Below are 25,943 nucleotides of genomic sequence, written 5' to 3' on the forward strand. Positions count from 1 at the left end.
TCTGCCCCCAGGCTTGCCACTCTGCCCCAGAAATGCCTTATACCCCCTATATGCCACTCTGCCTCCCTGATATGCCTTATACCCTCCCATATGGCACTCTGCCCCATGATATGCCTTTTAACCCCCTATATGGCACTCTGCCTCCAGAAATGCCTTATACCCCCTATATGCCACTCTGCCTCCAGAAAAGCCTTATGCCCCCATATAACCCCCCCCCCGACTTACCAATGCTTCTGGTGTCTGGTGGGGGCAGAGGGTGGAGGCCAACGTTAGTTCCGCCGGTGCTTCTATGACTTAACACCCGAAGATCATCTGACGCCAGTGCTCTGTCATAGAAGCCCAGCGGAAGTGCCAGCAGTAGCGGGGGTTGTCTGTGTCCATCGAGTGGACGTTCGCCGGCTGCCAGAGAAGAGAATTCTCTGGCACTCAGTGATAGAAGCCTTGGTGGAAGTGCGGGGAGCAGCTGAGGTTACCAGACATGAGGATCCAGGTCCCCTGCAGTGCTGTGGGGGATCTGGATCTTAGTCTCATAGTCAGACCTCTGAGGTCTGAATAGAAGACAACCTCGATTAAAAGACGAGGGGTATTTTTCAGAGCATTTGCTCCGGAAAAACCTTGTCTTATAATCGAGTAAATACGGTAATCCTGAAGCGCACAGGCAGACAGAGGGGAGAAGTGTTAGTAAAGTGATGGCAAATGAAGATAAGTCTGGCAGCAGCATTCATGGTGGATTGTAGAGGGGTGAGAAGGTTAAGAGGGAGACCAGCTAAGACAGTTACATTAATCAAGGTGGGAGATAATACGGGCATGGAAAAGAGCCTTAGTGGCATGCTGTGTTAGGAAGGGACAGATGCGGGAAATGTTTTTAAGATGGAGATAGACTATTTTAGAGACAGACTGAATGTGGGAGAGGGGATGAAAAGTCAGGGTCCAGTAGGATTAGCATGGAGTAGCGGCCCTTGGATTTCGCCAGTAGGTCATTTGTAAGTTTTGTAAGGTGGTCTCAGTAGAGTGTTGAGGGCGAAAACCAGATTAAAGAGGGTCAAGTAGGGAGTTGGACTCAAGAAACGTAGTTAATTGGGTATAAACAATTCTTTCAAGAAGTTTGGAGGTGATAGAAAGTAGAGAGATGGGACGGTAATTAGACAGATCAGTCGGGTAAAGGGGGGCTTTTTAAAGATTGGAGTAATGGTTGCATGCTTGAAGGAGGATGGAGAGATCCAGTAGTGAGGGAGAGGTTGAAGATTTGAGCAAGAGTAGGTACAAGAGTAGACGAAAGAGACGGGGTGAGATGGGAAGGGATCGGGTCAAGGGGGCATGTGGTTGGACAAGAGGAAAGAAGAAGAGCATGTACCTCCTCTTCAGTGACAGCAGATAATTGATTTAATGTAGTGAAGGGAGAAGATGTCAATTGATAGGAGGGTGCATAGTCAGAGGGAGGGGGCGAGGGCAGGGTGGTGACTGTGCAGATATGTCATCTGATAGTTTCAATTTTATTACTGGAGTATGTGGCAAAGTCAGAGGCATTACGGTTAGTGGAAGGGGTAGTAGGGACAGGTCGAAGAAGGGAATTGAAAGACAGGGAGGCGATGAGGGAGGTGAAGTAGGTTTCTTTAGCAAGGTTGAGAGCAGAGTAATAGGAAAGCAGCATTAATTTATAGTGCAGAAAGTCAAACATAAAATGAGACTTTCGCCAACTACGTTCAGCACTGCGGGGACAATGTTGTCGGTGTTGGGTTACAGTTGTGTGCCAGGGTTGGAAACGTGAACGTTGTGCAGAGCGAGTAGTAACGGGCTACATCTTCAAAAGCAGATGTGAGAGTGGAGTTATAGAGAGAGGTAGCGTTGTTAGGGCACAACATGTTTGAGAAAGGAGAAAGGACTAAATTGGTTGAGAATTTCTGAAGGCTAATAAAGCTGAGGTCTTTGGTTAGGCGAGGTTATGGTGCAAGGGAGTAAGAATGAGGCAAGGTTAAGGAGCAGGAAAGAAAGTGGCGGTCAGAGAGGGGGAAAGGGAAATTAGAGAAGTTAGAGAGAGAGCACATGTAAAAAAAAAAAAAAAAAAAAAAAAAGTCCAGGGTGTGTTGGAGATCAAAAGAAGAGGTAATAGAAATTTCAAAGCCATGGGACTCAGTGGGGTGTCAACTGGGATTTTGAAGTCCCCAAGGATAACAGAAGGAACATCAAAGGAAAGGAAGAGAGGAAGCCATGAGGAGAAGTGGTCAAGAAAGATGTTAGTCGGGCCAGGGGGGGCGGTATATAAAAGCAATGAGTAGGGGGGTGGGATTAAATAGTTGGATAGCATGGACTTCAAATGAGGAGAAAGAGAGTGATAGAGCAAAGGAAATAGGTTAAAAAGTATAAGTTGAGGAGAGTAGGAAGCCTTCCACACCACTCTTCCTGTAATCAGGGGGTCAGACACCATCATCAGGAGCTTTCCTCCCCCTAGTCGTGGGTATCCTTTATCTGAACTAAAAACAAAATTTAATTCGGGTTGCGCATACTCAACCTGCAAATTCTGTTTAATATTGTTTTAACTTGATAAAGGGAGGATGATACAAAAGCAATTCAAAACGTTGTACTTTTGTATTGGCCTGTCATTTGCTTTACGCCAGTTTTTAGACAATGTTCATCTAGGCTGCTCCTATTTGGACAGCCCTATAAAGCAATACATTTTTTGTGTATTACCATTCATTATTTCTGTTTGAGTTTGTTGACATCTGTTGTGTTAATTTAATGTGTTTTGTACTGATTTGACTTCATAAGTCAATTGGTATCTGTGGAATATGATCAGTGAATTATGAGCCCATACATATAACTCACTTTTAAACATCTATTTTTAGATGTCTGCATAAAAAATATGTGTACACATTTGTTGGACCAGGTTAAATAAAATATCTGTTTATACCCAAGAATACACTTTAGCTTGATTTAAAACTGTTATCCTTGTCTCTACTTCAGAAGAGGTTGATCCTGCACTGACCCCTCTGCTGAACTTTATGTGTGGAATTATGGCTGGCATCCTGGCATCTGTGGTTACTCAGCCTGCTGATGTCATAAAGACTCACATGCAACTTTCTCATGAGAAGTATCGCTGGACTGGCCAGGCTGCCAACTACATCTTTAAGGTAACATCACATTTGAAAGCAAGGTGTTTTTACATTGGAAAGATTATTCCTTAAATAGCTAATTGCTAAGTTTAACCCCTTTACAATCTTCTAAAGTCATAGATGGTGTGCTCTGCATTCCATTTGTTTATGTGGTGCCAGCATATTCCGAAGTGCAGTGAAATCCAACTAGAGTCAGTAGAATACATTTAATTTAATCACAAACAAAAACAAACTGTACAAAAGAAGCAGGGGGCCTAGACAGGATTCTAGCTGAGGAAAGCGAGCTTTTGAAATGTGTATATCTCACAAAATCTCACAGGGAATTCTGGAAAAGGGGCACAGCACAGGTGAAACCTTAGATGCAGGAGTAGGAACAGGTAATAATGGTAGAAGAGAGACGGATGTAATGAGATGAACAAAGATTGCGGTAAGGGGTGTATTTGGAGAGGAGGGCAGAGATATATATGGGTATTAGTTGTTAAGGGTCAGAAGTTTGAATTTTTCTCTGAAGGGTATAGGGAGCCAGTGGAGCAATTGGCACAGAGGAGCAGCAGATGAAGAACAGTGACAGAGAAAGATTAGCCTAGCAGCATTTTTGAGGACAGATTTGAGAGGTGAAAGGCAGGAGAGGGGGAGACTGGTTAGTAGGGGGTTGCAATAATCAAGGTGAGATATATAAGGAAGTATTTTGGTAGTTTCTTGTCTAAAGAATGGGCAAATTCGGGAAATGTTTTTCATGGGAAGGGAGAGAGCAGAGTCGAGTGTGACACCAAGGCAGCGAACTTGGTCTGTTGGTTGGATCGTGGAGTTGTCAACAGCAAGAGATATGTCAGGCATTGTGGACAGAACAGGGATTACCATAACTCAGTCTTGGATGTCGGGAGAAGAAATATGGATTAGGTTGTCATCTGTGTATAGGTGCTAGTGGAAGCCAAAGGAAGATCTGAGTTGTCCAAGAAGTGTAGATGGAAGATTAGAGGATCAAGACCTAATCCCAGAGGAACACCAACATATACTGGTAGGGGAGGGAGGTCCAACAGTATAAGTAGTGAGAAATGGCCTTTTGTTTTAGCGGTGAGGTGGTCGTTAGTAATTTTAATGAGCAAGGTCTTGATGGAATGGTGTGGACAGAAACCAGTTGATTATAAATTAATCCTTCCAGCAGTTTGGATGCCAAGGGTAGAAGGGAAACCGGAGTTGTGGGATTAAAGGAAGCTTTCTTTAGGATGATGATGGCCGTTTAAATGAGGATGGGAATACACCAGGGGGAAAAGAGATTAAAGATATTGGTTAGGGTTAGGGTTGGGGTAAGAGCATCAGAAAGGGATGATAGGAGATGGTGGGGTACAGGGTAGGAGGCAGGTGGTGAGGTGGGAGAACGAGAGAACCTCAGAAACTTCAGTAGGGATGACTAGTCTAAAGCAATTGAGTGTGGCTTGTGGCAAAGAGGGAGGTTGAGGTACCATATGAATGACACCAGGGGGAGGATGTTATCCCTGATTGTGTCAGTATGCATTATTGTTTAGCACCATTAGGGCTTGGCAACTAATAAGATCAAAATTACCCTCCTCTTTTTAATACTCTTTATTCATACCTTTTCTGAAAAACCCTGCATTTCAGAAGGGACATGCTACCACCCTTTTTCTCCAATGGTCATGCATGGATATTAATGATATAACACTGTTCCTTAACGTTGCATCCAAATCTATCCCGACCTTAGCAGAAATACAACCAAAATTCAAACACTCACAGACATGGATCAGACCAACCCCCCGAGATGGCCTAATAGCAAAAGCCCCCAACACAGACTATTCCATTTCAACTATCTCCTGTTGTATACGACAAAACATAGACCGTCCTAGACGTAGTTAAAGCCTATACCAAAATGACACTATCCCCTCCACAATGTACAGGAAATGTTCTGAAAAATGTTGCACAGAGCCTACATCTCACCCACGCAAAGCCACAAAATGGGCTTAAATGCCAAAGACCAACTGCGGACCCCATGCATGGCAATGTAGCCACATACAAACCATCTGGAGATAGATACAAAGATACACAAGAACCACCCTTAGAATTACATTAAATTTAAACCCTGAATACACTCTATTCAGAATTCTCACCAACACTAGATGAATAGAGCTGCAACACATCCTAGGGGTGTTTGCATTGAAAACAATTTACCACCATTGGCTCTTTTCACACGAAAGTATTTTAGTTGTTCAGAATGTCTTGCCTGACAACACAAAAAACAAGACGCATACACGGAAGCTTATAACACAGTGAGAATACATTGATTGCCTTCCACCTGGCACACAGAAGGCAGTCAAATCAACATTTCAACACACCCCTGGCACATGTCACAACTACTTCAGCAACAAGATCTTATGCAGGAATAACTAAAAGCTGCGGTACTAGGATCAGAACATGTGACTTTCAACCATGTAAAAAAAAACTAGCCAAGCAATAAAAACTAAGGTTACATAGTTACATAGTTACATAGGCTGAAAAAAGACATGCGTCCATCAAGTTCAGCCTTTCCTATATCTGTTAATTTGTTGCTGTTGATCCAAAAGAAGGCAAAAAACCCCGGCTTTGCTCTTTCCAATTTTGCACTAACCAGGGAAAAAAATTCCTTCTTGACCCCAAAATGGCAGTCAGATTTCTCCTTGGATCAATAAGCTGTTTCCCCATAATTAAAGATTATATCCCCGAACATTATGTTTTTCCAGGGATCCATCCAGTTGCAGTTTAAACGTCTGTACAGACTCTGATAAAACTACCTCTGCAGGCAGAGAATTCCACATCCTTATTGTCCTTACTGTAAAAAACCCTTTCCTCTGCTTTAGTCTAAATCTCCTTTCTTCCAGCCTAAATGCATGACCACGTGTCCAATGCATAGTCCTGTTTATGAACAGATTTCCACACAATGGTTTGTATTGGCCCCGAATATATTTATATAACGTTATCATATCCCCTCTGAGGCGCCGTTTTTCTAAACTAAACAGATTTAAATTAGTTAACCTTTCTTCATAACTATATTGCTCCATTCCTTTTATTAATTTTGTAGCCCGCCTTTGCACCCTTTCTAGTGCTATGATATCCTTCTTTAGAAAAGGTGCCCAAAATTGCAAAGGAAGACTTTTATATGCATAAATAAAGATTATTTGGGTCATTTGAGAGATTTTTTTTTTGGGCCCCATACTCCTTGAATACACGTTTGGTGCTTTTAAGGGCAAGGTATTTAGGTACAGTTTGTGTAGCTTAATTGTCACATTCTGGATTATATTACAGTCCATATAGCACTTACTGGTCCTGCAATACCATACAATGGGTTAGTAAAAATGAAATGTTCCTTTTCTTCATTTTCAGAAATTAGTCGGTAAAGGTAATAGAAACGGGGCAAGGTCAATGTAGAATAAGTCAAAAGGTACTTAAAGAGACACATTTTGCAATTGGCTCAGAAATGGTGTACAGGGTTTTTACTGGCAAAAGCTCGACACAGGATGCATAACAACCCAAATATATGGTTACATCCATGGAGACTGGTGTATTCACACTCTAGAAACAAAAAGTTGTGAGAAAACCAGTGTCAATAAAGTGTCCAAGAAAAAATAACGAAAGATACTTTCCTTTCTTTAAAACCGGATACACAGCTGCAACCCGTAATAACACTCTCCCGGTGTTAGAAAAGATAATTTTGGTCCACTAGGGGGCGCTTGTGTTTTTGATCGGTTTTTCGATTTGAAATACAAACAAACAAAATACTTATGATAGTGTAGTATGTCAAAAAAGCCTCTCAGTATAAAAAGTGGTGTGTATGCACTCACACTTTAAATGAGATGATCAAGCCTTGTGTATAACCACCGCGTTCCGTGTAAGAAGCATATGTGGAAAAAACAAAGATATAAAGAACACAATGGTGTGGTATTTTCAGCAGGGTCTGGCACGCCAGAACGGATTTGCACTTACAGTCAGCCACCGATGTGTCAGGCGTGTAGGGGTTTGGTGTCCTCAATCCTTCCCGGTCACGTGCTTGTGTATGGGAGTAGTATATACATTGATCCACCACGAGGAGATATATATATATATAAAGAATGAATTTATTCTGGGCATATGCCCAATGTGATAAAATACACTAAATGTATAGGCTAAGCCTATACCGTTCTTTTAAAAGTTAAAACAATAAAAAATAAAGTAAAAGATAGTGAAAGTCCAAAAGTATAGGGACGGGAGCTCGATCCGTCCGTTCCTCTACGCGTTTCGCCTCAAATGCGGCTTCCTCAGGAGTATTCTTCGTGTTGTTTCGTTGGTGTTTTTATGTATAAGGGGAGCGCCATCTTTGGTTCCTGACGCCTGCGTGCGTCTGACGTCAGCGTGAACCCTCCTCTTTGCGTCCCTCTTTGTTGTATGGAGTATCGTCTGTTCGGTTCCGCCTCCTCCATCTAGTGCAATCTCCTCCGTTCGTTTCATATCGCGTGGATTAAGGGTAAGTATCCGATTTTACAAGTGGAGAGAGAGAGGTTGTTAACCGAAGAACATACATAACAACGTTTCTTTCCTAATCAAACAGAGATCGGACAATTTATTAATTCTATTTCTATATATTTTTTCTTTTTTTTTTTTTTTTTTTTTTTGTAGGTACGTTTCCCGTTTGGAGGATGGTTTTTATTTGCATTAGGGGAAGGCTATTCCCGAAGACCCAGAATGGGATATATATATCTTAAGTTTGTAAATATAATTGAACCGGGGTATTTTATGAGAGGGTCATGAATCAACCGGATCTGGGAAGTGAGTAAATTTTAGCAAATACGCTGTGGTCAGTAAGATATCCCTGTGAAACTTTTATGTGGAAATAAAATCAAGGTTTAAAAATAAGTAAAAAAAATAAAAAATAGTAAATAATAAAAAATGTTTCTGGTGTCTATTTCATTCAAGTGTATGTATTGGGATATATATCTGCTCTATATATTTTAAGGTAATGTACATATAATACACTGATATCTATAAATGAAGAAGAACATGAAAAAACAAACAAATATTTTTTTTTTATATATGATGATCATACAAGAATATGTGTGTATTGAATCCTCAATTAGACTCATATTGATCTATTTGTTAATTTATATATGTGCTAGGATGTCCAATTCCATGTTCAGACCTCCTTTTTTAAAAGTTTTTAATTTAAAAATCCACTCAGTTTCTCGTTTTGATAAATTTTCTATTGTGTTGCCACCTCTCCAATTCGGGGGGACCCAGTCTATACCCATAATTTTAAGATTTTCTATTGAAAATTTTGAGCATGTATTACAGTGTCTTGGGACACTGTGTTTAATGTTCTTATTCCTTATATTGCCTATGTGCTCTAGAATCCTTTCTTTTAGGGGTCTGGATGTCCTCCCTACATATTGGATCCCACACCCGCACTCTAATAGGTAAACTACATTTTTTGACGTGCAGTTTATAAAATGTTTGATTGCATATGTTTGACCTGTGATGGAACCTATAAAACCTGTTTGTAGCGGAATGGGAGAACAACGCAATATGGAACAACAACCCTTACAGTGCGGACCTGGTGCTCTGGAAAAGATACATCGACGATGTATTAATCATTTGGAAAGGGACAGAGGACGACTTGAAAGCATTCATACAATACACTAATAACAATGAATTTAATTTAAGGTTCACCTCCAACATCCAGATGGAAAAAATTGAATTCTTGGATGTAGAATTATTCTCGGAAGGAAATATGATATGCTCAAAAAACTACACAAAACCAACAGATAGGAATGGGTATATTCACTATACAAGTTGTCACCACCCCAGATGGCTAAATAATATACCGAAAGGCCAGTTGATGAGGATTAAAAGAAACTGTTCAAGGGACGAAGATTTTGAAGAAAAAGCTGAGGAAATAAAACAAAAATTTATTGAAAAAAAGTACCCAATTGCGAGGTTAGACAGCAGCCTGCAACAAGTGGTCAATACGGATAGACTTCAATTATTAACGAGGAAAAAAACTGACATAAAAATACCAAAGGACTACAGTTTCTCCTTTTTTACCCAGTACAACACCCAAGCACACAAGATCAAGAAAATACTCGAAAAACATTGGCATATACTCAAAAATGATGATATTCTTAATAAGGTATTGCCAGATAAACCACAAATCATTTTTAAGAAAACAGGATCACTAAAAACTATACTAGCCCCAAGCACTTTACCCAAAAAAGACACTAAGAAAAATCCACATTCCTTTCTAGGTGACAAACCCAAGGGCTTCCACAAATGTGGCCACTGTAGAATGTGCACTTTTTTACCCAGGAAAACAGAACATTTTATAGGTTCCATCACAGGTCAAACATATGCAATCAAACATTTTATAAACTGCACGTCAAAAAATGTAGTTTACCTATTAGAGTGCGGGTGTGGGATCCAATATGTAGGGAGGACATCCAGACCCCTAAAAGAAAGGATTCTAGAGCACATAGGCAATATAAGGAATAAGAACATTAACCACTGTAATACATGCTCAAAATTTTCAATAGAAAATCTTAAAATTATGGGTATAGACTGGGTCCCCCCGAATTGGAGAGGTGGCAACACAATAGAAAATTTATCAAAACGAGAAACTGAGTGGATTTTTAAATTAAAAACTTTTAAAAAAGGAGGTCTGAACATGGAATTGGACATCCTAGCACATATATAAATTAACAAATAGATCAATATGAGTCTAATTGAGGATTCAATACACACATATTCTTGTATGATCATCATATAAAAAAAAAATATTTGTTTGTTTTTTCATGTTCTTCTTCATTTATAGATATCAGTGTATTATATGTACATTACCTTAAAATATATAGAGCAGATATATATCCCAATACATACACTTGAATGAAATAGACACCAGAAACATTTTTTATTATTTACTATTTTTTATTTTTTTTACTTATTTTTAAACCTTGATTTTATTTCCACATAAAAGTTTCACAGGGATATCTTACTGACCACAGCGTATTTGCTAAAATTTACTCACTTCCCAGATCCGGTTGATTCATGACCCTCTCATAAAATACCCCGGTTCAATTATATTTACAAACTTAAGATATATATATCCCATTCTGGGTCTTCGGGAATAGCCTTCCCCTAATGCAAATAAAAACCATCCTCCAAACGGGAAACGTACCTACAAAAAAAAAAAAAAAAAAAAAAAAAGAAAAAATATATAGAAATAGAATTAATAAATTGTCCGATCTCTGTTTGATTAGGAAAGAAACGTTGTTATGTATGTTCTTCGGTTAACAACCTCTCTCTCTCCACTTCTAAAATCGGATACTTACCCTTAATCCACGCGATATGAAACGAACGGAGGAGATTGCACTAGATGGAGGAGGCGGAACCGAACAGACGATACTCCATACAACAAAGAGGGACGCAAAGAGGAGGGTTCACGCTGACGTCAGACGCACGCAGGCGTCAGGAACCAAAGATGGCGCTCCCCTTATACATAAAAACACCAACGAAACAACACGAAGAATACTCCTGAGGAAGCCGCATTTGAGGCGAAACGCGTAGAGGAACGGACGGATCGAGCTCCCGTCCCTATACTTTTGGACTTTCACTATCTTTTACTTTATTTTTTATTGTTTTAACTTTTAAAAGAACGGTATAGGCTTAGCCTATACATTTAGTGTATTTTATCACATTGGGCATATGCCCAGAATAAATTCATTCTTTATATATATATATATCTCCTCGTGGTGGATCAATGTATATACTACTCCCATACACAAGCACGTGACCGGGAAGGATTGAGGACACCAAACCCCTACACGCCTGACACATCGGTGGCTGACTGTAAGTGCAAATCCGTTCTGGCGTGCCAGACCCTGCTGAAAATACCACACCATTGTGTTCTTTATATCTTTGTTTTTTCCACATATGCTTCTTACACGGAACGCGGTGGTTATACACAAGGCTTGATCATCTCATTTAAAGTGTGAGTGCATACACACCACTTTTTATACTGAGAGGCTTTTTTGACATACTACACTATCATAAGTATTTTGTTTGTTTGTATTTCAAATCGAAAAACCGATCAAAAACACAAGCGCCCCCTAGTGGACCAAAAGTATTCACACTCTATGCAGCATACTCAACCTAATGACAGAGACAAGCGGACACATAATTACGTTAATATATAAGTTCAGTTTATTATAAATATTGTAAACACTTATGTTTAAGAATGTTATTTCCTAAGTTGAATATTGACTGTAAACCAAGGATGTACATTCATAGTCCATAAGTGAACCTGGCACAACCTGTGGACTTCTCAACTGCAATTGATCCACACTGGTCTACTATGTCAATCTTGTCTAATTAAAAAAAAGTGTTTGTCAGGAAAAAATGTTATCTATGAATTTAATAAATGTTTTCAATGTGTGTGGAAGAAAAAAATGAAGAAAAAAAGCAGGTCTGACATTTACAAGCATCAAAGCAGTTGTGGCATGTAAACCTTTTACAGGTGGAGTCTGCCCGATGAAGACCTTCGCACCCATAGTAATTAATGATTTATATATTAAATTATACCCCATTCTTTTTTTTTCTTTTTTTTTTTTTAATCTTATTTATTAGCATTCGTGAACAGTAACAAGACATGCCGAATATAGTATGGAAACAGACAGGTTACATTCTGTGAAGCAGGTACAATGGTATGGTAGTACATTCAAGTAGATCTTATAATACGTCACAAGTAACCAATTATGAGAGGCAAATATGAATTGTAGTATTGGGAGCAAATGTGTTATTTTTGTATTTTACAAAAGAGTCAAAACAAATGAAAGGCAAACATGTAGCAATGAAAAGCTATAAAAAGAAATAGAAATGGGTAAAAAGAAAGAGAATAGAAAGGGGGAAAAGAGGAAAAAGAGAAAAGGGGGGGTCGAGATGGTCTCGGCGGTTTCACTGACTGTAGTCAGAGGTGCAGCAAGGATGTCACCTCCTCCTTGGTAAATGTAGTGAGCCATGGGTCCCAGATACCTTCAAATTTGTGATTTCGTCATGAATTTTTGTAGTTATTTTTTCCATGGAGATGAGGTTCCAGATATTGGAGTGAATTTCCTCCATCGTAGGAGGGCTGCCCTTCCATCTCTTTGCTAGGGCCTGTTTGACAGCCGCACAGACCCTATGGATACGTTTTTGGTTAGAGGCAGAGAGTTCTTGCATGTCCACATCCATCACCAGGCCCGGACTGGGACAAAAAATAGGCCCGGGCATTTAAGCCTGAGCAGCCCATATTTATTTATTTATTTATTGTTAAAGCCCACCCTTCATGTACCATCTTTGCATTTAATCATTCAGACAAATCATTAACACATTCATTAATGCAGTCTCACAAATCAAGCAATTCATCCTCACATGAATTCATTGTCATACGCATTCACACAACTCCTCCACACATTTATTCATTAATTCTCATTCGCATTCACACTACCCCCTCTCTTCATCTTATCTGCCCCTTCTCACTATGTAACCCCCTTCCCCACTTCTCAATATGTACCGCCTCTATCTATCCCCTCTCCCCCTTTCTCACTATCTAACCCCCCTCTGCCCCTTTTCACTGCACCCCCCTCCCTCACCCTACTTACCTTGTTGCCGGAGCAAACAGCAACTGCGACCGCGCCTGTGCCAGGGCAGGATTGACTTAGGGGCTGATGGAGCTGCAGCTCCAGGCCCCCACCTTAAAATAGGCCCAGTCAGGACCGGACTGACTGGTCCTATATGGCAGCATTAACGCAGAGCCCCTTAAGCCCGCCGCAACTACCCCCTCCTAACTATCTACCCTCTCCCTCTTTGAAGTTCACTTACCTTTCAGGAGTCCTGCGGTGGGGGTGCAAGGCCTCTGCCTCCCAGCTCTGCCACTGTATGGAACAGTATAGAGTGATGGGAGTTATGATGTACTTTTAGAGCATAATTATATAATGAAAAATACATTGGAAATGGTACAGCATAACACCCATCACTCTCACACACTTACCAATCCACACATATATACCAATCCACACACATATATACCAATCCACACACATATATACCAATCCACACACATATATACCAATCCACACACATATATACCAATCCACACACATATACCAATCCACACATACACACCAATCCACACGTATACACCAATCCACACACGTATACCAATCCACACACGTATACCAATCCACACACATATACCAATCCACACACATATATACCAATCCACACACATATATACCAATCCACACACATATATACCTATCCACACACATACACCAATCCACACACACATACCAATCCACACACACATACCAATCCACACACACATACCAATCCACACACACATACCAAGCCACACACACATACCAAGCCACACACATACACCAATCCACACATATATACCAATCAACACATATATACCAATCCACACATATATACCAATCCACACATATATACCAATCCACACATATATACTGATCCACACACATACCAATCCACTCTCACTTAATGCTTTCCTACCTTTCCTTTCTTCTTTCAGCTTCTTTTCCTCTTCTTCAGTTCTTCTGTCTTCTCTGTCTTCTTCCGGGTCAGAGGGCACGGACAGCGGTGGGCGCGGCTTCAGTGTTGTGCGCCGGGACCTGAAAACAAACCCCGGCGTACAACAGCTGTTGCCGCGCGGATCACAAGGGAGCGGTATCGGAGGTCTTTAACAGACCTCCGGCTCCCTTGAGTGATTTTAAGCCGGGTTGAACCCGGCTTAAAATCACTCAAGGGAACCGGAGGTCTGTTAAAGACCTCCGATACCGTTCCCTTGCGAGCCTGCTCCTCCAGCGGCGGACATTACTGTCCGTCTCTGGAGGGGTGCCGGGTGCCGCAAGTTGGCACCCCCTGATGAGCGGCCGCCCCCTGGAGTGTGGCGCCCTGTGCGGTCGCACACCCCAAAGGTCGGCCCTGCCCTAAGGGGCCGGGAAGCCCCCACCAGGGCCGTCCTTACGGGTGTGCGGCCGCACAGGGTTTAAATTAAAACATCGGGGTTTTTTTTTTCCAACTTTATTTAAAAGCCTCCATGTTAAATAAAGTAAAAAAAAACCTCCGATGTTTTAATTTAAGCCCTGTGCGGCCGCAGACCCGTAAGGCCGGCCTTGGTGGGGACTTCCCGGCCCCTTAGAGTGGCGGACCCGGTCGCAGTTGGTAGGGTAGGGGCCTGGAGCTGCAGCTCCATCAGCCCCTATGTCAATGCGGCCCTGCCGTGCACCGGCCCACCGGTGTGCCCGATGGCCAGTCCGGGCCTGTCCATCACTAGTAAGGCTACTTCTGGGGTTTCTGTGATTCGTGTTTTCAGGGCTTGGGATAGTTGCTGGAAACATTTTTGCCAAATTGACGAGACAAGTCTGCATGTCCACCAGGCATGTTAATATGAGCCTGTCGACCCACATCCTCTAAAGCACTGGTCGTCACCGCCGCCTACCATGTGAGACAGTCTTACCGGGGAAAGGTACCAATGAGCTATTACTTTGTAGAGTTGTTTTTTTTTTTTGTTTTTTTTTATTAGACCACATCACATACAATATAAAAAAGGGAAACATCATATATCAGCCGAAAGTACATATAATAAATATAGCAGCATATAAATACAAATATTCATAGTTCCCATTCAGTTTACACGGAATGGAGCAGCAAGTATTTCCAGCATTTTTTATATAAATAAATTATTGATGCGTCTAAAATTGCAATATGAAACATATACAACACGATTAGACCGGGAATACAACAAATCTTCCCAGTCTATAGCCCGCAACAGAGAAAAACAGAAGAAAAAAAAAAAAAAAGACAAACCATCCACACCATCCATTCACACTGTCAAGCCAAGTTAATGTAGTCAGTAAATTTATATATTGTATTAAATCGATTGCTATCAAGGAAGAATATCAGGGTACCGAGTCAGCCATGGTCTCCAAATGTTATAAAATTTCTGTAGACACTGGTGAGAAAGAAAAAAGCCGCGTTCCATCAAGCATTGATGGCTGATTTGATTCACAACGTGATCCAAAGAGATAAGTGATGATTGTAGCCATTGTCTAGCTAGAATTATCTTCATGGCTAACAAGCATTGTACTATAAAAGCCCTCTGGTTAAACCGAAATTCTTTTAAATCAAAATGTAGTAGGGCTCTTTGCATGGTAGGTACTACCTTTTGATTCAAAGTATCAGAAATAAGCTTAAAAATATCTTGCCAAATAGGTTGAATCTGAAGGCATTCCCACCAAATATGAGGGAATGATCCTAAACAAGAACGACATCTCCAGCAAATAGGGGAAACATTAGAGTTAAATTTACATTGTTTCACCGGGGTTATATACCATCTCCACATTATCTTGTAATGCAATTCAATCATATTGAGACAGTGCGAGATTTTATTAACTTCTAATAGACTACCGGTCCATATGTTTAAATCGATCAAACACTTTAAATCTGATTGCCATGATTTTAATGCTGTATGAACAAGGGGAGTTTCTATTTCTTCAAGCAGCATATAACACTTTTTTAGACTTTTAAAAATAATCTCTGTAGAAAACAGATCGCATATCTTTTGACTCAGAATAGAAGAGGACTGCACATACAAATGAGATCTAACATAAAGGGTTATCCTAAAGACATTAAAGGACTCCAGATTGCCGAGTTCAAATTCCACTAAGAGCTGGGAAAGAGTTTTTATTTTGTCCTGTATCAAGATATCTATAATCCTTTTGTTCCTAAAATTAGACCAATTTCTCAAGTTTAATTGGGAAATGTTATACTGAAGAATTTCAAGCGGGGCTGTTAAAGCTATTTTATTACGGAGGCCTAGTCGAGGCTTAATATATTCCCAAAACTCCATAGAACTGTGGAGAGTGATTGGTAGATTATTTCTAATTGATTTCAACTTAGAATGATGTAGCCAGAGAATGCATTCCAGGTTTGAAAAGCCTGTCAATTCTTGCTCAATCACAAACCAATCTATATTGTTATTATTTTTATATTGTAATTTCAAGATATGTGAGAGCATACTTGCTTGAGCATATCTCTCTAGCGATGGGACATTAAGTCCTCCTTTACTTTTACTCGCTGCTAGTGTTTTCCGTGCTATTCTGGCTCTCTTACCCGCCCAGATAAAGTTATCAATATTTTTCTGAAAAACCGTGGACCAACACAGCGGGAGCCTGACCGGAATCATTTGGAGAAGATATAACCATTTGGGAACTATATAAGATCTAATAACATTCATTCTGCCAAGCCAGGAAATAAAAAGGCCTTTCCACTCTTTAGTTTGCTTAATCAATTCATCACGTAATTTACTAAAGTTAACTTCTATGATTTCCGAGATTTTAGTTGGAATTATAACCCCCAAATAATCGATCTTATCAGTCGCCCAAGAAAAATCAAAAGATTCCTCAATGCTCATTTTGGATGAAGCCGAGAGATTCATCATTACAGCTTGTGTTTTAGTGATATTCAATTTATAATTCGAGAAGCTGCTAAATAAATTGATTTCGGCCATCAAGTAATCAACTGAGTTTAACGGATCATACAAAGAAAGTAAAATATCATCCGCATATAAGCAGAGTTTATTTTCCAAATCGCCGATTCTTATTCCTTTAATGCTTTTATTAAGTCTAATTCTCGATGCTAATGGTTCTAATGTAAGAATATATAACAAAGGTGCCAATGGGCAACCTTGTCGAGTCCCGTTATTTAATCTAAAACGTTCTGATTTAAAGCCTTGGCCAACTACCATTGCGGTTGGTGTTGTGTACAACGCCATAACAGCTCGAATAAAGCCTTCGCCAAAGCCATAGGATCTCAGTGTCTGTTCTAAAAAGGACCAGTTAACCCGGTCGAAGGCCTTTTCCGCGTCCAAAGCCAGGAAGATTGAGGGAATTTCATGAGTGGTTACATATTCAACTATGTCAATAATCTTACGAACATTATCACTAGAATGTCTTCCTTTTATAAAGCCAGACTGATCTCTACCAATTAACTGTGAGCACAATGGTTTTAAACGGGCAGCTAATATTGAAGAATAAATTTTAGTATCCAAATTAATCAAAGAGATTGGCCTGTAGTCAGACACTTTCAAACACTCTTTCCCAGCTTTGGGTATAGGAAGAATAATCGCCTCCAACATACCGTTAGGAAAGGACCTATTTGCGCTGATTTCGTTGAACATGTTTGTTAGATGCGGAGCTACCAATTTGGACAATTTTTTGTAAAACAATGCTGTATATCCGTCAGGGCCTGGGGCTTTACGTACTTTTAGTTTTTTTATCGCCTCATTTACTTCGCTCTCCAAGAAAGGAGCATCCAATTGTTCACTTTGTAGAGTTGTTTGATTATTGTGTTTATGGTGATTTTATGCATGGTTTCTGCAGCCCCGTCCCAAACTTCGTCAGGGAATTCCCTGTGTAAGTCCTGGTGCCAGCATACTCGATATGAAGGGGGAGTATCAAATTTGGTTGTAAGGAGGTGGTTGTAGTGAGACGAGATTGAGTGTTTCAGGCGTTTGTGGTATAGAAATCTCCTTTGAAAAAGCGTAGGTTCAGCCACGAAACCCCGTTCAAGTAAGGTCTGCAGGAAGTGTCTAATCTGGAGGTATCTGAAGAGTTCTCTTGGCGGCATGTGTTTAGTGTCACGCAGGGCTTGGTACGAAATCACTTTACTTCTCTGTATCATCTGTCCAGCTCTCGCTAATCCTGCCTCAATCCACCATTTGAATTTCGCGGGTTCGGTACCCTCTGGGTATACTATGAGGGTCAGCGGGGACGATCGTTCTGTAAGGTGTAATTTATACCTGAAAGTCCGCCACATGAGATATAAGGTCTTCATGGTCATTAGAGTGTCTGGAGAAGTCTGTGTTGTCAGTCCAAAGTATCAGTTGTAGCTGATGTTGTGAAACGTAGCTGCGTTCAATATTGACCCATGGTAGAGTTCCTTCTGGGAAGGACCACTCTTCCAGTTGTGAAAATCTTGCTGCTAAATAATAAAAGTGTAAGTTTGGAACAGCCAAACCCCCTTTTTGTTTAGGGGGCCTTTCGCATTTTGCATCATTAATTTTGTAGCCGGAGATCTGAGAGAAGTCACGGAGTTGGGAGTAGAGGTTAGGGAGTTATATGGAAGGCCTCGTCAGGGTGAGTAAGATGTCGGGTGCCGTTTTGGATTGCAAAGGGAAGAGATTCGTGTCCCATCAGTGCCACTGAAGCCAGCGGGTTGTCATAAAGAGCTTGGATCCCTCTCAAATTATACCCCATTCTTATTACTCGGATCTGGTGATTTGTGAGCATTTATATGTGACGCACACACAATGTGTGAAAAAGACTTTGAATTCTATGGTTTTCCATATCAGGAGATAACAATTATCTGTTCCTTAGCAGCTCTAAAAATTAGGTACATCAACAACATATGACATATTACACAGTGTCATGATTTATTCAACAAAAATAAAGCCAAAATGAAGAAGCCATGTGTGAAAAACTAAGTACACCTTGTAGAACCACATTTAGCAGCAGTAACTTGAAGTAATTTTCTCTATGACTTTATCAGTCTCCCACATCATTTCTTTACAATGTTGCTTCAGTTTATTGTGGTTTGAGGGCATTTGTTTATGCACAGCTCTCTTAAGTTCCTGCCACAGGATTTTAGTGAGCTTGAGGTCTGGACTTTATCTGAGTCAATGCAGCACCTTAATTCTTTTCTTTTTTCAGTAATTTTGTTGTAGATTTGCTGATGTGCTTGGGATCATTGTCCTGTTGCATGACCCAATTTCAGCCAAGCTGTAGCTGTCGGACAGATGGCCTCACATTTAGAATAGTAGACTCAATAACTGCAAGGTTCACATGTCAAATCATCACCCTTCCACCCCATGCTTGACAGTTGGTAGGATGTGTTTGTGCCAATATCCTGTGTTTAGTTTTCCCCAACTGTGGCGCTGTCCATAGGACATTGTTCCTGAAGTCTTAGGGTTTGTTTGAATGCAACTTTGCAAACCTAAACTGCGTTGCCATATTCTTTTTAGAGAGAAAATGCTTTCTCCTGGCAACCCTTCCAAACAGAAACCATACCTATTCATTTTTTTTATTATAATGAATTTTACAATTTAACATGCTAATTGAGGCCTGAGATGTACCTCTTGGGTTTTTTGCATATTCAAGGTGAGGTCTCACCATTGCTTTATAAAGAGGTAAAATTATATTTTCATCTCATGATTTAATACTTCTCTTCATGCATGCCAATACCTTACTGGCTTTTGTAACCGCTGACTGGCACTGCACTTTGTTGCTAAGTCTACGATCTACAATTATACCTAAGTCCTTCTCATTTTCTGATTTTCTTAATGCAATGCCCTTAAGAATGTAAGTTGGATACTTATTTTTGGTACCAAAGTGCATTACCTTACACTTATCTATACCTATACCACTTATCTAATTTACAATTAACAACTCCTCTTTGCACCTTGTCACTAAGCCAATTTCTAATCCACACACACAGGCATTTTCTCCAAGACCTATTTTTCCTAGCTTATACAATAACCGCTGTTGTGGAACAGTGTCAAATGCTTTTGCAAAATCTAAATAGACAACATCTACCTCAACACCCTGATCTATAATGTACTCACAACATCATAAAATGCAATTAAATTGGTCTGACATGATCTGTCCTTCACAAAACTGTGTTGACTTCAATTTACCATCTCCAGATTTCAAAACACCTACATTGTCACTCCTAAGTTTTGTGACATTAATGTACTTAAAAAAGCTTTTTGGATTTGTTTTGCTCTCCTTGGCTATGATCTTCTCATTGTTAAATTTAGCCAGTCTAATAGCTCTTTTGCTAGCTCTGTTGGCATCTTTATACTTGGCATATGATGCTGCTGAGCCCTCTGACTTGTACAGTTTAAATGCCAATTTCTTTTTTCGCATTACCTGACTAACATTGTTATTTATCCACATTGGTTTTAGTTTCTTTCTTGTGGATTTACTTCCTAATGGTACATGTATACAAATATATTTGTGAAGTGTGAGTTTAAATATACTCCACTTGTCCTCTGTATCTCTTTGGACAAAGAGGTCATCCTAATTAATTATCTGCAAGTATGTCCTTAACTTGTTAAAATTATCTTTTTTAAAGTTAAGTGTCTTGGTGACCGTTACAGCAGTTTGCTTTTTACTATTAATTTTAAACTGCACCATAAAAAAAGCTAATCTTCCATAGCCTAGTCGCTGTTTGGGGGTTTGTAGCAAACTCCCACAATTAATGAATTGCCCCTTTTATTCCTAGTGGATATTTTGACCCACAATGCTTCCACGTTATCAGCAATCTGACATACAGAATCCTTAATAGGAGGCATTCACTCTGGCTTAACATAAAGGCACACACTTCCCCCTTTCCCAATTCATCTGTCCCTCCTGAACAGTGTATAGCCTTTTAAATTAACTGTCCAGTCGTGGGGTTCCTCCCACCAAGTTTCTGTAATACCTATTATATCAAAATATTCCTCATATGCAAGTACCTCTAATTCTCCCATTTTGTTAGCCAGGCTTCTTGCATTAGCTAGTAGACAATTTAGTTTGCCATCTTCATTTTCTCATGAAAACAATCTGCATCAGGTGCAACCTCATTCTTTATGCTGCTACTATCTTTAACCTCACTAACCACTCTTCTATCTACACAAATCCCCTCCCCTCTTGGTATAAATGCTGTATCTGGAATATCTACAATTCATAGTTATGGATACCTCCCCCATTACTTCGCTCTGGCCATTTAAATGTTCTTTATTTATGGTAACCTTTGGGAGGAGTACAGCTCCATTGTTATTGTCCATATCATCAGTCACCTGCCTACAATCTGAGCTTCCCATCCCCCTTCTCGACCCTCCATGGTTCTATAAAAGGTATACTCCCTCTGTTCTTCCTATCCTATTTAATGTCCTTGGTCCCTCCCCCTTTTACCTAGTATAAATACTCCAACTTTCTGGCCATCCTATCCCCTAGCACAGCAGACTCTTACATTCAGGTGCAGTCCATCACATTTATAAAAATTGTACCCAAGTGAAAAAACAGCCCAGTGCTCCAAGAACCCAAAACCCTCCTTTTTACACCAAGTCTTCAGCCACGCATTAATCTCCCTGATCTCCCGCTGCCTTTCTGCAGTTGCATGTGGCACATGCTTTGGAGGTCCTTTTCTTAAGCTTGCTACCCAATTCCCTGAACTCACTCTTTAGGACCCTCCATTTCCCACTAACTTTGTCATTGATGCCAATATGAACCAAGACAGCCGGATCCTCTCCAACCCCTCCCAATAATCTTTCCACACGATCAGCAACATGCCGAACCCGAGCCCCCGGAAGACAGCAAACTGTCTGGTTAATGTGATCCTTGTTACAGATTACCCTGTCTGCCTTCCTAATAATGGAATCCCCTACCACCACAACCTGTCTTCCTCAGTTGTTTCTATTTTCTTTAATTGTGTATTTGTGTCCGCCATATTGTATGGTGGAAGGCAAGTTTTTGCTTGTAGAACGCATACGTCCGCCATTTTGTGCAGTGGAACGCATGGTGGAACACACACGCCAGTCATCTTGGAAGGTGGATCGAATGTGTTTGGAGACTATCCGGCCAGGAGGCATTGAAGGTGTAGCGGGCTTGAGGTCCGTGACAAAATGCATAGTTTATTTAAAATATTGTAAGATCCAATTGAGGGCAATTTAAAACAGTTACTTTTACCGAGTAGTAGGGATCCATTGATGTTTGTGAATCAACCACTTAAATCATTAAATTATTATTCTTCTTTTTAAAATCAATTAGGTAATAATTCCTTAGATTAAGACTGATTATGCTGGACACCCACTTATACAGCAAAGATGGGAGACAGCGAACAAGGAAACATGATCACAGTTTCAGGACGTGTGTTGGGTGGGGAGCGAGAAGAGTGAAGACAGCAGTTGGGACTGCCATAGACAAGCTCCCTGTGGTCTACCCAAGTCGGAAGCATTTTCAATACCCCTGACAAAGCTGAGTTTCTCTACAGTGAAACATGTCGGGTTTTTGTTTTCTTGAATATTTATAGCTACTGTAGCAGTTTATTTAGAACAATTATATTGATTACTATACAGCCCTGGATTTGAATCTTTACTAGATAGGATAGGGTACTTGATATAGGTTGAATGAAGGACATAGAAGAAATAAGGCAGATATATTTGTATGCAGTGGAGTTAGTTTTGTTTATGGTCTCAGAATTAACACCTCAACGTCCATTGACGGTTCAAGCACATCACTTAACGACCTATGGCATGCCTGACACGTCATTTAATTAAATAAGCTTAGAAAGTGATCTATGATCACTTTCTTCGCTTAAATGGTGTTGCTGTAATGCCTCGATGTCGAGGCATTCAGCAACACCGAGATCGGCATCATGGGCATGTCTGGCCCCTCCCCGTGGGAGTCATCATCCGCCATACACTGTATGGCAGCGGACGCCCGTTTTAAAAGTTTAGGAGGGGGGGCGGGGCTGACCGAGCTTCAAGATGGACGTGCAGTGAACTTGCTCCTCCGCAATGCCCTAAACTACGCACGTTTTATCGGCTCAATCCCTCTACATCGCCGCGTTTCCTGACTGCTGACAGCCCAGGCATGGCAGGCAGCACCCGCAAACCCGCAAAAAAGAAGTCGGTACCTGCCATTTTTCAGAGAAAAGCCCCCAACTCTGTGCTTCCCACGCTGTCCACTATGGAGCCTGCAGGCCCCTCTGCCGCGGCCCCGGTTACGCCATGTACGAGGCGCGATGTGGATGAGTTGAAGGACCTCGTCCTTTCCGTCAAGCAGGACCTCATGGACCACATCCATAATGAGCTCCAAGAACTGACGAGGGATGTGGTTGAAATTGGCTCCCGTACCGACGCACTCGTGCGCACGCAATCCACCATTCAGCATGACCATCACCGGCTGGAATCTGAGGTGGCCGCTCTACAACAAGAGGTGCTTACCTTGCACGACACGCAGGAGGACCTCGAGAACCGCTCGAGGAGGGCAAATTTTCGTTTACGTGGGGTCCTGGAGTCTTCACAAGATCTACCTGCGGTCTTGCATCAAGTTTTCACCCAACTGCTGCCTCACACCCCCGCAGAGGAGATCTCCGTTGATCGGGCCCACCGGGCTCTTCGGCCGAAGCCCAAGCCTGGGGATCGGCCGCGTGACATCGTGGTCAAGCTCAGGGACTTCGCCCACAGGGAGTCCCTGATGAAGGCGGCGCGATCTACCTTGCGGATCGACAACTCAGAGGTCCAGGTCTACGCGGACTTATCTCCGAGGACTTTATTACGGCGCAAGGCCCTCCGGCCTCTCACGGATCACCTCCGCTCTCATGGCGTGCCTTACCGTTGGAGGTTTCCTTTTGCCCTCCAGGTGGCCCGTGGGGATGTGTCGCGCTCCATTAAATCGATGGCGGACGCTGACATCTTGCTCCAGGACCTGGGACTTCCCGCCCTCTCTACCGGCCGCCCCATCGTGTGGGTGAGTGGTTTGACGTCCCCCCGGCCCCGCTGTGGCGCAACGTTCGGGCCCCTGCCGACGACCTTGCTGCTGCCTGACGTGGAGCATCCGTGGCCTCTTCGTTGGCTCTCTCCGCGGCCACCGTGTTGTTCTGCCGCCCCGTCTTCGGATGACGTGCGACTGTCTCCATGACCGCGTCCATCGGACTTGTCCGTCGGCCTGACTTGCTCCGCTGGACTTGGCGGGCTTCTACCGGTGCCTCCCCCGCCGATCTCGTCTGTTCCCCTCTGCGGACCTCCTGGTTCTGCGGCCTGCGTCGGCGATCCTCGGTTGATGGCGCCCACATCTGCGTCCCCTTTGCCAGCTTTCTCCGTGGGCCTTCCCGAGGTTTCCTGCCAGCGGCCTGACCGTCACCGTCAGGTCATCGCCGTTCTCCGCTTGGGTCTCTGTGCCGGGGAGGCATGCCTGGACTCTGGGACAGCTAAGTCCGCCGTTTTGCGTTTTGTTTTATGTTTCTCACACACGGTTTTTTAGTTTTTGTTCATACACACGGCCGCTACTGGCCTCTATGTTACGGGGTTACTGAGCCTTCTCTGCCGCCATTGTGATGGCTCTACACCGCACTTCTCGCACATTTACTCGTATTGGGGGCTCTCACGGCTGCCTTAATTGCGTTACTATGCTGGCACTATGCCGCTGTTATTTTGTCTATATTGTTTAGTAGAGGGATTGTTTATTTTTTATTGTTTCTTGCTTTAGGGTAGGAGATTCCATTTTGGTGGTTTGTCATGCCTAGACCCCTTGGAGACCTTCATTGGTCCCTTGATGGCCTGACATCTGGGTCTTTGACTCAGACGCCGAGTCAGTGTGGTGACTCGCCGGTCAGATTGCCATATCTCCGGCTGCATCTTAGTGGCCTGCTCTCATGCCTTCCCGCTCCTACATGTTGTACCATTTCTACATATGCGATTACCTGCATATGTGTGTGTTGGGTTTTTTGTTCCCTTCTTCTGCTTTCTCTCTCTCTCTCTCTCCCTTCCTTTTTTTTTTTTTTTTTTTGTTCCGGGTGCTCCAGTGCCGGCTGCCTCGCGATCTCCTTCGTCGGCAACACTCTCCACGTCTAAATGGCGGGTGACCTCACAGTGATTTCGTCAAGGGCCTGAACTCCCCGCAGAAGCGGCGCCTCGCCATGTCATACTACCAGAGATATAGAGGGGACATTATCTTACTCCAGGAAACGCATCTTCGGTCTTCGTATCTCCCGTCTTACTGGAGCAAGCACTATCGCACGCATCACCACACCGCACATCCCACCCTGAAGAAAAATGGGGTCAGTATCTTCCTCCGCTCCTCTCTGAGTTTCTACCTCCACTCGGTCACAGCTGATAAATGGGGCAGATATCTACTGGTGACTGGCCTGCTGCACTCCCAACCTACGGCCATACTTAATGTCTACGCTCCTTCCACGTCTGCTGCCTCTTTCTACACGCACCTCTCTGACCTCCTTATGCCGCTTCGGAAACACCGCCTCATAGTAGGGGGGGACTTCAACACCTTATGGGACTCACTTTTGGACAGGAGAGGCCCCTCGCCTTTGCTGCACCCTTCACCTAACTCTAAGCACCTTAAAGACTTCGCGAAGACCGCTGCCCTAGTGGACATCTGGCGGCTCCTCCATCCGAAAACCCTGGACTACACCTTCTACTCCCATCCCCACCAGTCCTACTCCAGGATCGATTTACGTTTTTCTGGGCCAATCCTTGGCCAACTCGGCGAGGTCTGCGACATTACATCCCATTACCTGGTCCGACCATGGGGCGGTGGAATGCACCCTTCGCCTCACGGATGCTCCTGCAGGTCAGGCGCAGTGGCGCCTCGATGAATTCCTTCTTACTGATCCCCAGGTGGTGGGCGAGATTGATAGGGACCTGGAGGAGTTCTTTCGTTTCAATGAGACACCTGAGGCTGACCCGCTGCTCATATGGCAAACTCATAAAGCGTTCATTAGGGGCTCCTTTCTGCGCATCGCAGCCCGGCGCAAGAAACTCTATCAGGAAGCCTTGGACTCTCTCACCTCTCGGAAACCCTCCACAAGAGTACGCTGGATGCCAAGGTCCTCCACGATATGATACAACTGAAGGGTGAAATTAACCAGCTCCTCAGCAAACGGGTCCTGCACTCTCTCAACGCCACCAAGCACACGTTTTTCGAAAAGGCCAACAAACCAGACGCGATGCTAGCCAGGCGTCTCAGGGCACAGAGGAAA

The 25,943-nt window shown here is 42.4% G+C and overlaps 1 protein-coding gene across 2 annotated transcripts in view; it reads left to right on the forward strand.

Moving 5' to 3' along the window:
- SLC25A38 (solute carrier family 25 member 38) overlaps positions 1–25,943 on the forward strand; it is a 55,179-nt gene that overhangs the window by 18,416 nt on the left and 10,820 nt on the right. The window contains exon 5 of one of the 2 annotated variants that reach the window (XM_053469092.1): positions 2,962–3,128. In XM_053469092.1, coding sequence (XP_053325067.1) covers positions 2,962–3,128 — 167 coding nt within the window. The remainder of the gene's footprint in view (positions 1–2,961; positions 3,129–25,943) is intronic. The other variant, XM_053469094.1, reaches the window with a different exon arrangement.

The sequence above is a fragment of the Spea bombifrons genome, chromosome 6 (genome assembly GCF_027358695.1).
Source record: "Spea bombifrons isolate aSpeBom1 chromosome 6, aSpeBom1.2.pri, whole genome shotgun sequence".
NCBI classification, from domain to species: Eukaryota; Metazoa; Chordata; class Amphibia; order Anura; family Pelobatidae; genus Spea; species Spea bombifrons.